General features: G+C 39.2%; 1 protein-coding gene across 5 annotated transcripts; it reads left to right on the forward strand.

Moving 5' to 3' along the window:
• Positions 1-830: 830 nt before the first annotated feature.
• LOC145438900 (neuronal pentraxin-2-like) lies at positions 831-21,353 on the forward strand. Of its 5 annotated transcripts, none has more exons than XM_080316285.1 (3): positions 831-1,359; positions 1,424-1,484; positions 20,630-21,347. In XM_080316285.1, exons 1-3 carry the CDS (start codon positions 1,276-1,278, stop codon positions 21,247-21,249), a joined length of 765 nt encoding a protein of 254 aa, XP_080172411.1. In that variant the 5' UTR covers positions 831-1,275; the 3' UTR covers positions 21,250-21,347. The 5 variants fall into 5 exon arrangements, with proteins under 5 accessions (XP_080172411.1, XP_080172410.1, XP_080172415.1 ...); XM_080316284.1 differs by lacking the exon at positions 20,630-21,347 and adding an exon at positions 3,010-3,836 and having other exon boundaries at positions 1,219-1,359; XM_080316289.1 differs by lacking the exons at positions 1,424-1,484; positions 20,630-21,347 and adding exons at positions 13,457-13,514; positions 14,385-15,122 and having other exon boundaries at positions 1,222-1,359.
• Positions 21,354-23,103: the final 1,750 nt, after the last annotated feature.

Genomic DNA, 23,103 nt, shown 5'->3' on the forward strand with positions numbered 1-23,103 from the left:
CCCCAAAAAAAAAAGAAAGAAAAAATATTAATAACGATGATGACACTTGAAAATGTACTATCGATGTATAGAAGAGTGTATCGCCTACTATCATCACTAAATCGCGATCCTATATCCTCAAGGACCATATTAGGCAGGTTTCACCACCATAGAACGAATTCTGTGTCAAATGTCATGTAACCGACCTTGTTACAACATTTCAAATGGCCTAAGAGAATTCGTGACCAAGGCATCAAGGTAGTTAGATTGGGAAACAGCATTATACTTGATATATATAATTTTACCCTACGGGTTAGCAACAAGAATCGATTTTGTGCTCTTGACATGAAATGTAATATTAGCAACATAAATAGCGAAAAAGGACCGCATTCTAATATATGCACCCTGGGGCGGTTTTGAGATATAGGGGCTAAAGTAACGAAGGGCATTGGAAGGTGGAACGTTTAAATCCGTCAGTAAATTACTGTATTACCTGTTTGCTTCCGTTGCCTACCTCAATTTATAATCGACGGGTCTTGCTCATTGCTTGATAGACATGCTTGATAGACATGCTGCTCATTGCTTGACTCATTCCAGCCGCTGAAATGGGAATTGGGGAAAATCGAGAAAATTTGCTTTATTTAACTTGTGTACGAATTCTCTCAGCACCGTAGTAACGCGTCGAACAATAACAATTATGCAGAAATTTGTGTTTCTGTTGGAGTAGAAGCAGTAAACAAACAAAACAATACTCGAGCAAGTGCATCACGTGAATAAGAAATACAGAAAAGTAGAAGTAGGCTACTTCGATTATAGGGCCTCTATAGGTTTTACAAAGGGGATGAAGATATGGTGATCTTGATAAGGGGGCTGAGGAGTAAACTACTTTAAAAAACCACTGATTTGGACGATAACAACGAAAACAACTGCTATGAAGCCAGTGGTGTCTTTGATCGTAATAAGATTTTGAAAATCGTCTATTTATCACACTGCTTCAATATACCTTTAGTACTGGTAGAAATTAGTATCTGTATCGAAATAAGAATCAGGTGAGAGTAATAAATTGACAACGGTTTCGAAACTTTGTTGATATCGCGTCATGTATTGTAAATATTGTTGTCTGTGCCTTTGTAGGAGAGCTAGATGGAAAGCCAGACTCCTGGGTTACAACCTGGAAACAGACTTGATTGCCGCAAATTATATATTGTGTATACATGACATGATATTACTCTTACAAACTACGTATTCCGTTCTCCTTTTGTAAGAAACAATTTTTTCGATATTAAACTCTGAATCATGAAGGCGACTTTGGCATTAACTCTTATTGTCTTAGTCACTGTATTTGACGCCGGATCTTCGACAAGTGAGAGCTTGCCCGAGGTAGGCTGCGTGCATGATTAGTAATCTTCCAATGGTATTGCTCATATTCTAACGTTCTTTCAAGACTTATTACGAATTCGAAGGAAGAGACGACACCGAGCGAGCCACTCATGCCACTAATGGCGGTGGGTTATGAAACGAAAAAGTTTTATGCATGTGAATTAAATTGCTCGAATTAAAACCTAAAGAACGCAGATCATCGAATACCCGGACTATTACGAAAATTTGCGAATTCGAATGTAATAGTAAGATATAAGTATAGCAATGCAATGTTATACTTAATTGCAAGGTAGCTTCAGAATGGTAAGTCTGCCGAGTTCAAGATAAATAATAATTGGTTTGGAATCAACAGTCCTTGGCTTGCTAACTGCCTTATTAGCCGGTAGTAGCATAGATTCAATGTTACTAAAGTGAACGCAAACTACATCTCGAAAGCCTGAAATATCTTCAGCAGGGTAAAACGTATCATATCTAGTTGCATTATACTTTGAAAAACTAAATCATTCGTCTCAAACATTTTGGTATCGAAGTACGTAAATCAAAGGCCAAATGCCCCCGTTATGCCTGTTTCCGTACCAGACAGAGCATGCTTCTGTAATGCAGAAATCATATAAACTAAGGTCTGATTCAAGTCCTTGCATTTTATCGCATTGCTCTACAGCACGGGTGTCAGACTCAACTTGCATCCAGGACCGGGTTTAAACCGTCATGTCGCTCGCGGATCAGACCAGTCATATGATTGTTACCTCAAAATCCGTGCCCTTGTTTTTTCATCCGAGTACCTTATTATCAAGCCTAAATATTAAAAATATATTACATTATCATACGGATCACAGGGGTTCTATATTCCAGAAACACCAATATTCACAAACAGCGGATATGGTGAAAATACGATGATTGGCTAGTGGAATACAGTTATAAAATTGACAGTGTCGACGATATAACTTGACAGATTTCTATGTCCAATGTCCAATTTGTCGTAATCTAGCTTTAGCCTTGCATATGAGGAATAAAAGAGATTTAACTGTAAGCGCGGACGCTGGAATTTGGTTCATTATTATTTACTTATTAACTGGAGGCCGGGGACCATGTGAGTCAGAAGTGATACAGTAGTGCGACCACATATATTTGAATTATAAATGTTTGTGTGAATAAATTGTTCTCCTTGTAACCTGCATATAACGGATTCTTATTGGCGGTGTGGACTTGTCAGTTGTCACCTATACTTGTCGAAACTGGTGACTATAGAGTTAAACCACAACTCTGCTGTCGGTTTTCTTATGAATATGCCTAACATTTTCCGTTGCAATAGATTTTTTCTTACTAAAATCGCAAAATTTGTTAGAAAGGTGTTGAATAATACCAGCATTTTTCAATCTACTCATAAATGCTTTGCGGGTCGGATGAAATCGTATGACGGGCCGGATGCGGCTCAGTGACCTGCTATTTGAGAGTTTGACCCCATACTGCTCTCCCGATTATAGACGAATAATTTTGTATAATTACCATACCTATTGAGACTATAGATCTGGGATTGTGATCCAAGTTGATTCAACGATCTCATTTCATTATTGCGAATCACGGATTGCACATTTATCCAAACCAAGTTGTAACGAAAATATTCTAACGCCTCTATCTTTTCTCTTTCAGCTTGTCCACAGACAAGTTACTTTTTCCCCAATGTCGAGACAACGACCAACTATATTCGCGTGACGAAGCCAATACCTAATCTCCATGAATTCACCGTGTGTGGAATCTTCAAGCGCTTTACTAACGGAATCGATTGGTGGGTGTCATACGCCACCATGCCTGGAACCACCAACAACCAGAACGAATTCTTCATTTCCCATAATTCTAATGATATTTATATCGCAATGAACGGGCACGGTATGATAGAAGGGTTGAAACTATCTGCTAACAAAGAGTATCACATATGCGTGACTAGTTTCTCTTCGACTGGAACCTCATACGTCTTTCTTGATGGTCATTTGCGAGAAATCGGTCATACGGCATCTGGTACCGTAAGCGGAGGAGGATGTTTTATAATTGGCCAGGAACAAGATATTATTGGAGGGAAATTTGATCCAAGCCAGTCATTTCAAGGCACCGTAAGGAACTTGATGCTTTGGAAAAGAGCTCTGGACCCGGAAGAAATTTTGAAGTTGTACCAAAATCAATGCTTCTGTCCACAAGATTACCTATTCACGTTGGAGCGAAAAAATATAGAAATATTCGGGGGAGTGACGGCCCTCTGGCCTCCAAAATGCTGATGCCTTTCCAGAGTGAACCACTATTAATTATTGACTGGGGATGTTTAAGCCCACTGCTGTGAGCTGTTAAATTGCAGAACAACTTTGTTTTAATCCATATATATATATATATATATATATCGATACGTATAATTATACAAGGCAAGGTGTTGTCTTTTTGACGTTTTTGTCTTGGATCAACAAATACATCACTTTCGGTAAAAGTTATTTGGAAGAGTTTTGTTGTGTGCGTGACATCGGTGTTGGAGATGTATAGGTGCATCAAGAGGATCATTGTTACAGTCGTGACTTGTTTAGCACGAATAGTATTCCAGACTAATACCAAAATAGCACTCTAATCATCACTGTAGGACAGGGGAGGGCAAACTACCACCCGCGGGCGACACCGTTCTGTGCGGCCCGCGAGAGTCTAAAGAACCTTTTTTAATATTGATAAAATGCGTACTAAAAATCGAATTAATGCAGGGACTTGATCAACTTTTTCTTAGTATATTTCACCATGAAAATTCTAAGACAGTATGTGGTTCTCAAACTGGTGGGTGCGTCCCCCTTGGGGGCGTGAAAGCATCTGAAGAGGGGCGCGAAGCAGAAGTCAACTGAAAAAAATTTTCGCGCTCCGCGCGATTTACATCCGATTCAAATTTATTGCTCGGTATTTAGTCTGAATTAAATATTTAAAAATCTCTCATCTACAGTCGTAACCTTCCATGCCTTCAGACTACCTATTAGTTTGCTAGCATCCTGGTTGCCTTTTGCGATATGACGATAAGGGGGCTCGAAATATTTCACCGTCATAGGGAGAACCACTGATATAAGGTAAATACATAATATCACAGCGGAATAGCTGCAACGAGATTTGGATCACGAGTGGGATTTTAGATTGGCCACTACATTTTTAATTATTTCAGTGTTGTGCTTATAAAAACGATTCGGGTGTGTCTTAGGTAGATTCGTTGTCTGTATGCGTAGAATTGGGGTATTTATATTTTATCTGCACGTAGTAGAAGCATGTTTGAATGGTTGTAATGCAGTCAGCATTGTGTGTCCTGGAACTGAACCAAAAGTGGAATTAGTAAATCTATGTACAGATCGCTGTCACATATTTAAATTTCAATCCTGTTCTATGAATCGGGCAAACCGACTTTCATCACTATAGTTTTGACAAATTGGTTATTGAGGTCCGCCAGCCTATGAAATCTCGCCACTATATGTTTCTGACGAGTGTACGATATCATCAAAGCAATGTTTGGCTTGTTTTAAATAAGCACATATATTATCTCCATGGCCTCACTATATAATTAAATATCAATATTGCGTTTTGGTTTATAGTCTCAATTTTGTATAGTTTGGCCCGCCAATGGATTCAGATGTTGAATGTGGCCCGCGAGCTCAAAAGTTTGCCCACCCCTGCTGTAAGACCACCCTAAGTTTTGCAGATATTGAATAATCGTTATTCGTAATCGCAATTCATTATCACGATGACAGCATTTTCAAATATTTTTAAACGCAACTGATTACATTCAAAAAAAGTCCGAAGTAAATATAATTGCTATCCTTGATCTGGCATATAAAATCGATTTCTTTGTAAAAGGCGGTAACATAATTTATATTCGTGTTTCAAGGACAACAAACATAAAACTGAACAGGCAATAGTGTAATACATCAAGTATATAGGATCGTCGAATTCGTGATCCGTATATGTTTCGTTTTACTCTTGTACTAAAACAAATTTTAATTATTTTTACCATATATTGCGTGATGTTACTATACTGGAATTCTTAATAGGTCTAGATCTCGATGAAATAAAGTTTCTTCATGCAAATATTTGTCAGTTTTTAGGTCAATTAAGTTTTTTCGGGCTATACTACTTGATAAGGACAGACAGTTCCAACCATAAATGAAGATACGTAGTACAATTCTAACATTGTGTGCGAAAACACCTAATTTCCATACGTGAAGTCAGAACTTTGTCGAAATCAGGATTTGTATTGTAAAAAATGTCGAAATTTTCATTTTTAGGTCAAAATCGTCCGTTTTTTAGGTAAATAAATCGCCTTAGTAATAATACATGAAGCTCATATAAGAAATATTCGACATTGATTAAATTCGGTAAATATTAAACATGGAAATAAATAAAGACGGAAGTGGCATGTCAGAATAACAGTAGAAGGCATTGTAAACATCATGTATAGATCAGGGTTGTAACCAAGCCACAAGGCTCCGAGTCACAAGTCAGGCGAGGCACTGTTATAGTTTTGAATCGAGTCAATTCGAGTCGAGTCATTTTTAAGTCACCACCGAGTCAAGTCCGTGCCCAAGTCAGCGAGCAGAGGGTCGAGTCCGTGACATGTTATTATCACTCGAGTCACAGTCCAAGTCATTGCGTTGACTGCTCAGTTTCGAGTTGAAGTTTTGTTAAACGCACTTTTGGACTCTGGTCATATCGAATGGTTCGCATTGATAATATACTGATTTTCCTCACATTTATGCATCAATATTTTCAAATGAATTGCCTCCTGTGTTTACCGATGTATTCGTCCTTGCTCAAACTGTTCACTCACACATTACCAGATTTTCTTCCCAGGGCAACATCTATATTAATCGAATCACCACTAACCTCACAAAGAAATCGATCGACTATACCGGTCCTGTCATATGCAATGCTATACCCACATCAATACGGGATCTCCCATGCCATTCCTTTATAAAGGAATTAACCAGTCACCTCGTCTCCCATTACTGATCCGCTTGTCTCACACCAAATTTGTCTTTTGTTAGTATTTTATTATTATGCTGAGCTGAATTGATTGATCGCAACCGAGTGCATCCAAATTTATGACATAATATCTGTATTTGGTATTGCAGGGCGTGATCAAACCAGTTGACTCTATACCTAAAGTCATATCGGTCACACCCTGTCTTACACCGTTAAGTTCATTTGTTGTTGTTTCATGTGCCAATGTTTTTTTTTTACAATTGGACAAATAAATAAATATAAATAAATAAATATATATATATCATTAAAAATAATCAAACGGCTTCAGGGACAGGACGTATTGCAATTACGGATTCGAACTTCACTTATTTTCTCGCCTGTCCTAATTCCAATAAACCTATAGCTCATATCAAAGTCAAAACTAAACGAAATATCCTGCAATGTAATGTAATAACGCCTTCTTTATTGTGGCGCAAGCCATTGCATATTGGAATTCTGAGACAACTTGCAGATACCAAAAATCAAGTAGTTCCCACGCAGATCAAGTGTTGAGGTCCTTGATATTGACTTCATCAAAACTAGATAGTTATGCAGCATTTTTACGGTCGGCGGTCATAATCATCAGAACATTCATTCCGTATACCAATGGTCTACAAATACGTGATCTTGCTGTTGACGTGACGTCAATTTCGAGGGTTCCAACCATACCTTGTCGAATACGTCGACTATACCGGGTGCAAATCGTCCGTGGACTCATACTACATGTATTTCGACGTTCGCTGCATCGGACTCGAGTTTTTTCATCGCATTTTACTACATTTGTACATCTGAAATAGGCTTCAGTTTGGTCTGATGATCATATAGCGATATTTTTTTTGTGCGTTGAGACTTTTTCAGCCGTGCACGGCCACGCGCGCGCGCACCTCGAGGGAACATTGCTGACCATATTGAGCCGTTATGTAAATCCCCTTCCATACTTATGACAGAGAATGCGTGATATTTGTGGTGTGGAGTAAAAAAGCTGTGTCTGAAACGGCAGTGCATCGAAGCACTGTAACAGTGATGAATTGTTCTGAGGCTCATCATTATACATGATTGGTTATAAGGGTGCGAAAATTACGGACCGCAACACCGTTTTGTGCGGCCCATGAAATCCTCAAGATATGTTGTAAAATACTGATAAAATGCGAACTAAATATCAAATTATTAAACCTTTTCTTAATATATTTTTAACATGATATGATACGTTTTTTTCTTACTTGGGGATGGTGCGGACCTCTGAAACGTTCTACTTCGTGTGAACGCGAAACTTTGCGAAAGGATCAGTGTGAACGCGAACGTGATGACGTCCTATTGCTAATTCCAGCCCTACATTTCCGTTAAAATATACTCTATGTATTAATGTTCATGAGAGCTAGCGACGACTCAGTTGCCATATCATGCCATGATGCTGGTTTTTACAAACGTCACCTAACTGATGTATCAACTTAAACAATCAAACGCTATAATAATTCCTCAAAATCAATATCGTTTGTGGCTTTGCCAACAATTTTGACGATGACTCGGTTAGACCGGACAGATGTATTAGTAAGAGTAAAACACAATTCCCGATACTTGCGCCGAATATTATTTCATAAACAAAGTATGCAATAGCCAACACCCCAGTCCGACGGATTTAGTTTTTATGATACAATACGGATAACAAATCTAAATAGTGCAAGTACCAATGACAGATTTTTACAGTAGACATTGATGCATTCTTTATATCAATTTCGTAGATGTAAATATTTGATTTGCTGACTAAGCACAATTCTGTGACTTCCAACATGCAGAGGTGGTCAGTAACGATGTAGGCTACTTCAACTTTTTCGAAGTACTCAAGTAGTTTTCCGCTACTTGCGGTACTTAATCAAGTAAATATTATTTCCCGCTACTTCTACTACGTAATATTTCGTGATATACTTACTTACTTTCCGCTATTTTGAGTTTGTCAAGTAGAAGCAATTTAACCCTCCAATCAGAATGATAGCCTGAAAAATTTCGAGGAGTACCAATATTTAATTTTCATAATAGTTCAGTAAAGACCACAACCTAGAGCAGTGCTTTTTAACCTTACCCAGCACCGTAACTGCCGCACCCCAAACCCTCCAATTGGGGGCCCCAGCTGGAAGGGGGCCCAAAATTACTTCGTGAATTAGCGTAAATCATAGAGTATTTTTTGTAAATTTATGCAATTTTTTCATTATTTTTTCGCGCTCGGCGCGAATTCAAGTACCCGTTTATTTATATTATTGGGTGTTGGGCCATTACCGCGCCACGACCCACCAAGACATACAATCAAGATTTAGGTCATATAACATGCGACTCCAAGAAGTGTGCCAGAACGATCGGCAGCGAGAAAAGCTTGGCCGAAAAGGTCTATGCCCTTATGCAGACCGAAGACTTCGTTATATAGGCTATACAAAATAGATATAGGTTTAATTGTCCATAGGCGCCTAAATAACTGGCGCCGAATGTTCCTGTCTTTGCAATCTGAACCTCACAAGACATATACCATCCCGCTGGGAAAAATTTTATGCCAGTGAAGAAATACCAATTTGAAATCTTGTGCGTCTCTTAGTTTAGAAGCCTACGTTTGGGCGATTCTATACATTTTGATATAGCAGACTGGAAGTCACGAAATAGCATCATGTAACGAAGTCATATCAACGGGTCCACCCGCCCGAAGATGTTTAATCATTATTTACGCGCCCTCCCGTTTTCAAGACACTTCATTCAGCTCTACCGGTAAATCTAATTACTTGAGTAGAGAGGACAATAAATTGATAGCATATAATATATATGCAATCGCCGATCTGATTGACCGATTCTATCATAAATTATCGAAAATTTTCGCGCTTCGCGCTGACTCGCAATACAGTACAGATAATTTCGTGACAAACGCGAACAACGTGATGGGGGGTCGTTTTATCACCCTATGGGATCCCAAGACCCATGTTTTTGGGGGCCTGACGAGGTGCTGTTTCGTTCCTGCCAACGGGTATACGCCCGAAGATGTTTAATTATTATTGAGTGGTCCAACCTTTTCAAACACACCTCACTCAGCTCTACCGGCAAATCTGATTACGTGAGCAGAGAGAAGATAAAAATTGATAAGAATATATGCAATTCCCGATCATACTGAGCGATGAAATCATGAATTCTAGGAATTTTCCGCGCTTCGCGCGCTTAGGTGACAAAAGTTAATTCGCTAAACAAACTCCCAATGAATATGATTAATAGCGGTGAGCAGTGTATCGCGGGGGGCCCAAGACCAAAGTTTTTGGGGGCCTGACGAAGTGCTGTTACGGCCCTGACCTTACCATTATTGGAGTTGAAGTCAGGGATGTGTTTGAAAGCATGTTGTTTCGAAAGTCTTATTTGCTTCACGAACCGAGACAAATAAACATTTCTTCTTGCAAGTCACGAAACCGCTTGAGCATGTTTCTCATTGGATCATCTATCCAAGATTCTTGTTTAAAAGCATGATTTGGTGCTGAGATAACATACCCTTACACGGAAACTTAAATAGGCTACTGTAATGGCTGATGAAACATCTTTGCTGAGACGGAAATTAAGCTTGAGATGCCATATTTTCCCGATGAGCTATGTGTTCTGTGTACCAGCAACACATGGGTTTTTGTTTTTACCCTTGTTATATGGATGCAGAAACGCACATCCGGCATCGTTGGGGCTCCATCTGTGCACATTCCTATCCGTGATCACCACGAAAGTTGCGATGTTCTCGAAGTACGAGCAAGACGTTTAATACATCCACTGATTTTGTATGGCTTTCCAGTCTCCATTTACTTACACAAGAGTAGCGTGCGCCAGTAGCTAATAGGCGTAAGTAATGATGTCAGTGGTTTCGTTTCATTTATTGGGAACAAGAAGAGATACAGATTTCGAACGAACTGATTTGATACTCTTCAGTTTTGTCATCAGAATAATTGCAGCTTAAAGCTAAGTAAAATATATGTAGGCTACATAGAGAGAGAGAGAGAGAGAGAGAGAGAGAGAGAGTCTGTATTTTTATCCAACCAAAATACATAACACACGGCAGTGGTGGTGGTACACCAACTCATAGCATTAAGATGCGTTATCTGTTTAACTCGCGAGAGGTCACAATATGGGTTTCAAAGAGCCTTGGTGAAAAGCATTTTATCAAACTGTGCGGAAATATTTGCGAGTAAATATATACTGGTATAGATTGGGGCTTTTGGTTTGAATGCAATTTTGCATACTCAAAATAATAGGTGAGATTACATGAACTGTCGAGCAACAAACCAAGTCTTACAAAATCAAACTCGCGCTTGCAAAAGTCTGATAAGTTGATCACACTGTTGTTTATTGATGAGAACAAACATGCGGAAAGGCCCCGTCAATGTCAGGCGCAGCGGTTAGAGTTGCAACCAATTTCTGAATTATAGGTGAAAATATCTATCAACATTGGTAGGTGTTTTTGATTGGAATTGGAATTGAGGGACGTGAACACATCACGTCATGTCATTTTAGCATAAAAGCAGGCAATATTATTCCTGAGTCCGTGTAAATTTTACCGAAGAACTGCTGTATTGTGCTGTTTCGACGCATGATGTTTACAGTTGTTGTTGTTTTTGTTTGCGGTATTCATGGTGTTTGTCGACTACAATGGTCATTTACACCAGGCCGATATTTCTCTTTTTGATCCCACTTCTAGGCTTTGTTTAAGCCATCACTTACGCAGATGATATGGCGACGAAGTGCCTAGATAAACCTCCAGCACTTAGGTAGGAATTCTGGAGTCGATATGTTATAGTTAGTTACCATGGCACTGACAGGTAGAGTGAATAACCCCCGCAAATGTTTGCGTACCCATTAGTCTCCCTGAGGAGTTGTTCAAGAGCTCATTAAAAGATATCGTTAGACCAACGCGAACTGCTTATAGGTATAGTTACTGTGACTGATTACAGCAAAGTGGGTTTAGGCCAACACATGGATATGAATAAAGTTTTAATTTGCTGTTTTTATAACGAAGACATACGAAATTAATAGCATTGTGGAAAAAAGAATCCTGGAAGTAGCCTATATCGCGCAATTGCATGATTGCGATACGTTCCAACGGTGTTCTCTACTAAATTCCGTGGCTCAGAGGAGTATATCATAGCACGCCTCGTCGGCTACTCGACCAGTCGAGTTCAGCACAGCCATCCGATCATTCTCAGCAATAGCGCGCGTAGGGTAAGAGGAATGAAGATGCCTTATCGCTTACTGCTAGATATACATACTACAGATATACAACAGATATATTTACCCCGACAGTGCCCGAAGTCAATTTCTCGCGATGGAAGTCAAGAACTGCTGTGGAAAGCTTCGCCAACCCTACGCCTATAGCAAAAAAGCATTGATCTCTCATCACCAAAGAACACTGATAACGATCATCACACTTGGAAACGTACTATTCATGTACAGTAGAATGTAGCCTATACTATCATGACTACAAATCGCGGTCCTACCCTCGCGGAGCATATTAGGCAGGCACCTGCGCTAATTTTACCATCACGGAACTAGATTCTGTGATGAGGTTCATGTGGCCTACAGGTATACCTGGCACTATTGATGACGATTTGTTACAATAGTCTGAATGGGCTACGTGGAGCCAAGAGAATTCGTGACCGAAGCATTAATGTAGTAAGATTTAGAAGCGACATTATACATAACCTATATAGTTTCCCTCACGTGTTAGCGTCAAGAATCGAATTTGTGCTTTTGACCTGAAATGTAATATTAATAACATAAATAGCGACAAATGACCGCACTCCAATGTTGTGATAGGTAGGGGACTAACTAAAAGGTGTGTTATTGCACAAAATACCAAATTGACCACTGGTTGTTAGAGTCGGCGATATTGCGCCATATTACGGTTTTGAGGGATGTGGCGAAAATAGCGAAGGGGCGAAGGTGAAACTGTCAAAACTAACAGTAAAATATACTTAATTAACTGTTTGGTTCCATGTCTACCTAGATTCATAATCGACTGGTGTTGATAGACATGCTGCTCAATGTTTCACACATCCCAGCCGTCGAGAGGTGAATTGTACCAAGTCGGGGAAATTTGGTTCAATTTAACTTGTTTATGAATTCTCTCAGCATCGTACCAACGCGTCCTCGAATTAATACTTCACCTGGCAGTATTAATTATGAAGAAATTAGTGTTTCAGCAACAAAAAATTGTTCAAGTCGAAGCAGTAGGCCTATACAAGAAAACAATATTCGAGTCAGTGAATCAAGTATACAATAATCTCTTTGAGTACCGCAGAAAAGTAGAAGTACTTACAGATGGCCTCTAGCTTTTATGGAGGAGATGAAGATAAGGGCGATGACTAAAAAAGTTTAGTAACCACTGATTTAAACGGTTAGGAGTAAAACAACTGCTGTGAAGCCAGTGGTGTATAATAGTAACAGGATTGAAAAAAGGTAGTCAAAGTTATAGTACCCGTATCTAAATCAGAATCACCTGTGCGAATGTTACCTGACAAGGTTTTGTATTCACAGATTATCAGGTCGAGCAAGTCAATTCATATCCCAAACTTTGTTGACATCGCTTTAGGTGTGATTTGATTGTACGAGAACTAGTTGAAAACTCTGAAGTTTCAACCAGCAAACAAACATGATTGCCGCAAATTATATAGTGCGTGTATAATTGGCATGATATTACTCAGACTCTTGTCGCGTATTGCCGTGATTTATTCGACCTTTTCATATGTACTTGTTCTGAATTGACTATTCATTACAATTAACTTTGCGCGTGGTGCAGCAGACCTTTCACGGTGATATGCGCCACTTCATTTTTTCACCATCTGTAATAATATTAATACTCAGACAATCTGCATTACTCCGCTCTTCCTTTGTCAGTAAGGATTGTTCGATCTTAAAATCTACATCATGAAGTTGACTTTGACATTAACTTTAATTGTCTTCGTAACTGTATTTGACGTCGGATCTTCGACAACTGAGAGTTTGCCCGAGGTAAGATTCGTGCAAGATTGATAATATGCTGATGCTATCACGAATAAACTTTTCCTACTTTAAGACATATTATGAATTCGAAGGAAGAGAAGACACTGGGCGAGCCACTCATGCCACTGGAGGTGAGTTATTGATGCATTTTACGTTTCATTGAATTGGATTAAATCACTCACGTTGAAACCCAACGAAACCAAATAAAAATCGAATACGTATAGACTAGGCCTGCTGCGGAAACTGACGAGTTTGAATGTAATAGTAAAGTATAAGTATAGCGGTGCAATGCTATACGTAATTAAAAGGCAGCTCCATAAAGGCAAGTTCGTTTGTATTTGTTTGTTTGATATTCTTGCAATTTCGACTACATTGGTTATTTTACACCAGGCCGATATTCATTGTATTGATCCCGTATGTCCTCTTTTAAGAGAATTTGTTCTCTTTTTATCAATAAATAGAAAGTGACCTCAGAGGGCGTGTAAATGTCCTCTTTTTTGGGAATTTGTCTCCTTTTTCTAGAAAAAGTATTAAAATGCCATCAAAAACCCGACCAATATGCAATATTACTATATAATGAAGTGTATCTATATGAAGAAAACCAGAGTTATCTTATGGCAGCTTAACACGCGTATTCCCGATTTCGGTTATAGAGCGAGGATGAGAAACTAAATCCCTCGAATTTCAAATATTTTGACATTGATGCATGTAAATCAAAAGCCAAATGGCCCCTTACATATGTTTCTGTACTAGGCATACCATTCTTCAGTGATGCGGGATCTCAGATACAGTATAATGGCAAGTTCGACTCTATCCAGTTCAACACATTGCTGTATAGATTATATGATTAATTTGTCACAATATCGTGCCGACTGAGATTATGGATTGTGATCCCGCTTGATTGAACGATGCCCATTGGTTATTGTGATATACGGAATTCACATTCAGTCGAGTCAGGTTGTAACGAAAATATTCGAACATCTCTATTTTTTCTCTTTCAGCCTGTCCTCAGACAAGTTACTTCTTCCCCAACATCCAGACAACGACAAACTACATTCGTGTAACGAAACCCATACCCGATCTCCATGAATTCACCGTGTGCGGGATATTTAAGCGCTTTACTAACGGAGTCGATTGGTGGGTATCATACGCTACCATGCCTGGAACCACCAACAACCACAACGAGTTCATGATTAGGCATGATTCGAACCAAATGGAAATCGCAATGAACATGAAGTGGGTGAGAGAAGACCTGAAATTGTCAGCGAACAAAGAGTACCACATATGTGTCACTAGTTTCTCTTCGACCGGAACCTCATACGTATTTCTCGATGGAGACCTGCGAGAAATCGTACATACGAAATCCGGTACCATTAATGGAAGTGGCACTTTCATACTGGGCCAGGATCAAGATGTAATAGGGGGAAAATTTGATGCAAACCAATCATTTCAAGGCACTATGAGAAATTTCATGCTTTGGAGGAGAGCTCTGGAACCGAAAGAAATCATGAAGATGTACCAAGATCAATGCCTTTGTCCCCAAGATTACCTGTTCACGTTAGAGAGAAAGAATATAGAAATATCCGGAGGAGTGGCGGCTGTCTGGCCTCCAAAATGCTGATACCTTTCAAACATGAAGCACTAATATTTACTGACTGATTAGGATTTTTAAACCTAGAGCTGTTAAATTGTAGAATGACTTTACTTCAATTCACATAAATATATTTATAATTACAAGGCCTGCACGTTTTTGTTTCGGATCAACAGATAGCCTACATATATAAGGCTCTCCATGAAAGCACATTTGCAACAGTTTTGTTGTGCTCGTGATTTCGGTATTTGAGATGTATAGGTGCATCAAGAGGACCTTTTTACGGTCCCGACTTGTTTCGCTTGAAGAGTATTCCAGAATCATACCACATACGCGCTATAATCAGCACTAGGACAACCTATAGGTATTTGCAGAATGGGATGATCGCAATTCGTAATCTCAGTACGACGATGACAGCATTTTAAGTTATCGTAAAGGCAACTGATTAAATTTGAGAAAAATATGAAGTAAAAGTAATCGCAACCGTCGGTCTTGCATATAAGATCAATTGCTCTGTGTATGGACGATTACATAATTTATTTTCGTTTTACAAGGACAATCAATATAAACCGAGCAGGAAATAGTGTGATGTACGCGTAGCCTAGTAGGACAGTCGAATTGGTGAATCGCACAGCTCATTACCACATTCATTAAATCAAACAACATTATTGGGTGATTTGAAATAGACTCGAAATCGGCCAATTTGAGATGAATTGACTCGATTCGAGTTACTTTAAACATTTTCTTGACTTGACTAAAAAATTTAAGAAATGACTTGGCTAGATTCCCGTGCACTGTGACTTGGTACTGTATGTTTTACCAACATAGCATAGATATAGCCGACGTCTTTAGCACAGAATAATTGCAGGGATATCAAGAGTTCAAAAAATCCATGACTATAGGGCCCCCGAATAAGTAATATTGCACTTCAATTCGGTTATATTGAACATGAATATTATGAGATATGAAGCAGCCAAATTAAAATATCAGTAGGCGGTCAAGTAAACATATCGTCTATAGATAATTTCATAGTTACCAGTTCCGTCATAATGTTTGTCAGCACCGATGAAGTGGTTCGTTGCTGTTTGACGAAGATGTAATCTTTGTTATAACGAATGAAATGTGACCAAGCGGCGTTACGGAAAGTCTTTGACACGAAAATAGCCAATTCAAGGACAAGAATTTGAGCATTCGCAGACATGTGTACTACGGGCGAAGTTAGGTGAAACTAAAACAAACTGATTGAACCCCGACAGCGCAGCAAGCTGATTTCTCGCAAGTGAATTTAAAAAGTGCTGTTATTGGTTTCGTTAGCTGTACTTCTGTATTCACAAAGCATTGATGTCTTGGTACCAACGGATACTAATAGCAATCATAGCACTTGAATCCGCACAATCAGATTATCACAAAAGTGTATAGTACAGTGTTCCCCAAAGTGGGCGCCAGAGCCCCCATGCGTGGAGCGGGCGCTCACCATGAAATGGGCGATTTTGGTCGCTGGCTGTAAATTTAGGCGGCAGCAAATGGGGTCGGTGTCGGTTTAGAAGGCAACTGCGGCGTAATGTTGAAACGATTGATAAATGAAGCAGCTGAATACGCAGTAAAATTGCAAAATCAATCCAGTCAGGGCAATTTAGGACCGTCCATCTATTTAATCAGCTGTACCGGAAAAGTCCATTGTTACTTGACAATGTGGATCCTGCCATCAATGGACAAATTTAACAGTCGGAAGAATCCCTAGAAAGTGTGGTTCATTGCGAGCTGTGAGAACTACGAAGTATGATTTAATCAGTGCTCACTGCGAGGTGTGATTGCTTTTAAAAAAACTCTCCTGCGTGGTTTTAATCTCCGTTTCAAACGATCGTGGATTTTCTACAATGATGCGACTGTGACCTTTGGAACGGCGTTCTGGCTGCGAGAAACGACATCGATTCTACTTGTCGGGCATATTTCTCAAAATTAATGAGTAGAATATATCCGATCTTAGTAATGATGAAACCTGATAAAGGTGAAAATGGCAACTGTCCAGATTCAGTGATATGCCCGTGATATTTCACCAAAATTTCGCGACACGTGAACTGTTCCAATTCTCAACCTTGCATGAGCGGCCGGTTCAGCTTGAATTCCCGATTTTGATTGAGAAACATAAATCAATCATCTCATAAAACTGCACGAAGATATGGAGATGTGATTCAAGGATATATTCCAATTAGAAATTCCTTACCGGATAATCAATCCATTCTGTAAAGCTTCCGAGCATGAAATGAACGGATGTCTGATTACATTGCAGTGTACCTAGAGCAATTCTGAGTTCAACCCAAAGTTCAATATCTACAATCAATCATTCTGTATACACAATTAAATAAAATTAAAATACTCTCACTGGAGTCGGGTTGACTTTTTCGTCGTTTCCCTTTCTCGCTCATATTTGATAAAACGTGTGTTCAGAGCCGTGACAAAGTTTCTGAATCACAGCAGATACCGTCGGTTGAAAATCCCACAAAAATATTGACAGTACAGGACGTGGAGACTGGAAATCTAAGAATGAGATAGTTCTCATCAAAACTCAAACCCAATATGACGAGGATGATGATGATAATACACCAGCTTCATCCGTCTCATTATTAGCTGTAATAAATGCAACAACTTTCGTGTTATGACTTAGGCGGGGCGAGGAGGGTGGGGTCGAGGGCGTTGTCCAGGGTGGTGGTAGCTCAAAAAAGTTTGGGAAACACAGGCAGTCTGGCACTCTAGTACATGGGTGGTCGAATATTCTCCCCAAAGGGTATATTGAGAAGCAGACAATACGTCGGCCAAAAGTTTATACTATATTCTGCAGCCTATTAATGCGATTTCTAAATTTACAGCACAGAATTACATTGCTAGCACAACCTGCAGCGTGGGTGTGTTAATATTAGGCAATGATAATATGAGAAATAATTTACAAAACATTATACTTATCCAGTGTCATTATTGAAAACAATGGTAACAATGACATATTTAATCGCATTGCCCTCGCTCACTTTTTATTTGGGATATTAGAAAGCTGGTATTGGTCGCGTCGTCCCGAACTGGGTGCAGCTTAGTAGAATAGCCTTGTTGTTCTGCTATAATGCTATATCTTCGATCAGAGGTTCGATATTCGCTCTCGGTGAGCCCCAGCCAAGTGTTTGCATTTCACTAGGTGTTTTGCTCATAAAGCTAGGGTTGTAATGACTTGACTCATGACTCGACTTGAATAAGACTCGAGTCGCAATTTTTCGTTGACTCGACATGAGTCTCTACTCGACTTGTACTCTAGTTGCGCATGACTCAACACATTTTATATGACCTATTTAAGTCTCGTATATCAGGACCGATAACCGAAAAATAGACCTAGAAATTGTCTTTCATCTGTTTGAATTACCATATTGAGAGCATGAATATATTATGAATCCGAGCTCTTCGATAGCCTATCACCCAAAGTTTCGCAGAGAGGAGTTAAAATTAACTTGAACTCTATACTCAACAATAAACATCATGAACTGAACTTGGACTAGACTCTTAACACTGTGACTCGGACTGGACCCGTCGTATTTTGACTCCGACTTGAACTTGACTCGATGATGAATTGAAAATTACTCGACTTGAATCGAGTCAAAACTATAAAAGTCTTGGGACTCGAACCCTATATACATCCGACTAAAAAATATACTTTGCTTAAACCCACCAACCTGCTCACCACAAATGAAAAAAATGGGTTTACCTGTGCCCTCGGACAACAAATCTTTACCGTACGTTTTGGTTAGGCTATTGATACGAGATTAATTCAATGGGTGATACGCCAAATACTATATTAAATAGGGTTACCTTATCTATGCGTAAACTCCTTTTTGGTGAAATGTTCTCCCTTCACCCGAATGTCCTTCTATTTGACAAATTGTCCTCTTTATTAGCCTAAAATGCTTAAAAAGACCACGAAAGACGTGGGATTTTGACGTAAAAGACGGATTACAGGTATCGCGGGCAGTCTAATCTAAAAAATGACCTTTTATTTTTAGTCAACACTGATATTTATATGTATAAATTTACAAATCGACCATTTGCTCGTCCGCTATAGTAACTATTGCAGCCTGAGAAAAAGTGTCGTCCTTCCTAGATCACAAAATATGGTAACCCTGTTATTAAAACAATCACCTTATCCCCGATATAAATAATTCGGGAAATGGGTGCAAATTAATGAGATGTTACTGGCTTGCAGAACAGAGTATTAAAAGACGACCTAAATATTCGTGTCATCAAATCTAACGTCTCGATGGGCAGCACATCTATTTGGAATGTACGGAACCCAAGTAGAGAGAGAGAGAGAGAATTTTTATTCGTTTACATTACATATCAACATAACACTACAAAAATGTAACAGTGAAATGCGACATGCAAGGTAGACGGGAGGCTCGATATGACATAGTCTTCAGAGCCGAGCCACCCGGGACAGGAGCAATTTTCACAGTCGATAACTAATAAATAAAAAATTAAATTAAAATAAACTAACGAACGAAAGGAAAAATAAGACACAGTATCATGGACCAAATTGAAATACTACGCAAATACAATTTAGCGGTAGTTAGAGATAAGAAAACATTGTTTTTTAAAAGCACAGGAGTCTAAATTGCGGAGATTAGGTGGCAGCTTATTCCAAACATTGACACCAATAAAACTGATTGAATTTTGTACTAGACTGGTAGAGTGGTGTTGCACAGACTGAGACAAGTTAGAAGAAAATCTGGTATGATGTTGGTGGGTATCTGAAGGTATCTTGAACAGATTATCAAAATATAGTGGCAGTTCACCCTGATGATAGCTATGCATAAATTTCATTACCTCAAATTTGAAAATGTCTTCCACTTTCAATATTCTAACGCTACGATACATGCTATTACAGTTCTCATATCTAGATTTCCGACAGAGAATTCGTAGTCAATAAATTTTAGTGTAAAGTCAGTAGTTAAAAACCCGACTTCAAGGATTCATCCTAAAAAAACATACTGGATTGCCACAATTTCTGTAGTGGGTATACTACACTTTCTACAATCTATACATTCGCTTTTTCTTTGTCAATAGCTATCCGTTCAATCTGCATTATGCGGGCGTCTTTGATGTTAAGTTTCGCTGTTTTCGTCGCTGTGTTCGGTGACGGCTTTTCGACAAGTCAAAACTTGCCCGAGGTATGCTGCCTTCATGATTTACGTTATTATAATTTCACCCTTATATTCCTATTTTACATTTAGACGTACTACGAATTCGAAGGAAGACAAGACACTGAGCGGGCAGCCTATGACAGTAATGGAGGTCGGTTATCGATATACTATTATGTTTGTTGTTATGGGTGAAGTAGCCAGAAATAAAACTCAAACATAATAGCACAACACCGAATGCTTGGGTTACTGGGGAAATTGAAAAACAACATGCACGGCATGCATAGTCCCAAATTCCCTTATACCGCGAGATTGAAAAACTATTCGATGGAAAACCTTTGACGTTGATGTATGTCGAACAAAGTCCATTTTACGCCAGAATATTAATAATGTCCAATTTCACAAGCCAATTCCAATTCCAATTTCATGTTCCGTTCAAGTCGTACCAAAAAATTGTAACACCTATATCTTTCTCTTTCAGCTTGTCCTCAGACAAGTTACTTCTTCCCCAATGTCCAGACAACGACCAACTACATTCGCGTGACGACACCAATACCTGATCTCCATGAATTCACCGTGTGCGGAATCTTTAAGCGCTTTACTAACGGGGACGATTCGTGGATATCATACGCCACCATGCCCGGGACTACAAACAACCACAACGAGATCATGATAAGGCATAATTCTGTTGATATTACTATCGCATTGAACGGGAAAGGTGTGTTAGAAGGGATGAAATTGTCTGCTAACAAAGAGTATCACGTATGCGTGACAAGTTTCTCTTCGACTGGAACCTCATACGTCTTTCTTGATGGTCATTTGCGAGAAATCGCAAGTACGGCATCTGGTACCGTAGACGGAGGAGGGTGTTTTATAATTGGCCAGGATCAAGATATCATTGGAGGGAAATTCGATGCAAAACAGTCATTTCAAGGCACCGTAAGGAACTTCATGCTTTGGAGGAGAGCTCTGAACCCGGACGAAATTATGAAGATGTACCAAAATCAATGCTTCTGTCCACAAGATTACCTGTTCGCGTTAGAGCGGAAAAATATAGAAATATCCGGAGGAGTTACGGCCCTCTGGCCTCCAAAATGCTGATGCCTCTCCAGAGTGGAGCATGAACTATAAATTACCGACGGAAAAGGATCCCTAAACCTACAGCTGGTAAATTGTAGAAAGACTATGTTTCAAAACGTATATATATAAATTATATAAATTATGTAATATAACTATACAATTATACGAGACAAGGTGTTGTGTTGTTATCGTTTTTGTTTCGCATAAACAAATACATAATCACTTTCGATAAAAGTATATATGGATGAGTTTTGTTGCACGCATGATTTGGGTATTTGAGATTTATAGGTGCATCACTAGGACGTTTGGTACGGTCATGACTTGTTCGCGCGAAGAGTATTCGAGACTGATACCAAGATAGCACTGTCATCAGCCCTATAGGACGACCTAATTATTTGCAGACATGGAATAATCGTGATTCGTGATGGTAATTCATTACAACGAGGACAGGACTTTCAGGTTATCGTGGACGCAACTGCTTACACTTGAAAAAGTCCGAAGTTAATGTAATCGCAATCGATGATCTTACATGTAAAATAGATTGCTTTGTAAAAGGCGACAACTAAATTTACGTTCGTGTTACAAGGACAATAAACATAAACTGAACTGGCAATAGTGTGGTGTATAGGATCTCGAGTGGGGCATGGACCGGAGTCGGATTGGATATCGAGCCGGATTTTCTCATTTTCGGCCGGAGTCGAATCGGAGCCAGATCAGTACTTTGTATACTGAGAATAAGGCAGCCGTACCCTCCTGCACCCTCGAATCAATAGTTAAAGTCAAACGTTCATGGAGCTCATGCTGAGTTCAATTCGGCATAATTAGGCTACTTCAGATAAGGGTTGGGCTTGATCTTTGAGTTTTCAATTTCCTTTTTGCATTGTTTCAACAATATTCGATAACATTTTGTGAGTAGATCATTATTATATGAGTTTTTCAGACCGGATCACGGTCATTGCTAGAATCCGGCCTAGGAGTCGGATTGGAGTCCGACCAGAGCTTTGGAAAACAGGATTAGAGTAGAACCAGAGAATTTGTCGACCCGCCCAGCAGTGATAGGATCATTGAATTTGCGAATCGCACGGCTCGTTATCACATCCGCTGAGTTGAATCAAACAGCACTGTCTAAAAGTATTGAGTAACTTGAAATTGACTTGAAGTCGGAAAATGGGGATTATTGTCTCTATAGACTCGAGTTACTTTGAACATTTTCGTGACTTAACTTCAAAACGACATAATAAGTGTTTTCGCAACCTATCTTAGATATAGTCGACTCCTGATGCATATGGTTCTAATACATGGCGCTCGAATTGAAATATTCGACATTGATTGAACTTGGTAATTATTAAACATAGAAATGAAAAGAGACGGAAGTGACATGCCAGAATATCAGTAGGATGCAATGTAAACATCTCTTGTACTTATTGCGTAGTTACTAATTTTGCTAATACTGTTTCACGGTACTTATAAAGTATCACGTTGCTGTTTTAGGATTAATGATGTTATCGATTAACGGCTTCAAGGACAGGACATTTTATTATAACGGTTTCGCGCTTTATTGATTTTCGGGCCCGTCCTCATTGAGATCAACCTGTAACTCGTATCTCAGTATAATCTAAACATAATATACTGCAACGTAATGCAATGACGCCTTTTTATTGTGATGCAAGCCATTGCGTACTAGAGCCCCGGAACCACTTTCTGATACCAACACTCAAGTCATGCCTATGCAGATCACGTGTTTAACTCATTCATATTGACGTATGTAACGTCGAAGTTACTGCACACACACTCCATTGCAGTGCCTGACAACTAGGGTTGCGATTGAACCAAACATCAATTTGAAATAAACATGTTTAAAACATGGCCCTTGCT

This window comes from Botryllus schlosseri, chromosome 5, assembly GCF_051294905.1.
Source record: "Botryllus schlosseri isolate E-star chromosome 5, Bs_hap1, whole genome shotgun sequence".
Lineage (NCBI taxonomy): Eukaryota > Metazoa > Chordata > Ascidiacea > Stolidobranchia > Styelidae > Botryllus > Botryllus schlosseri.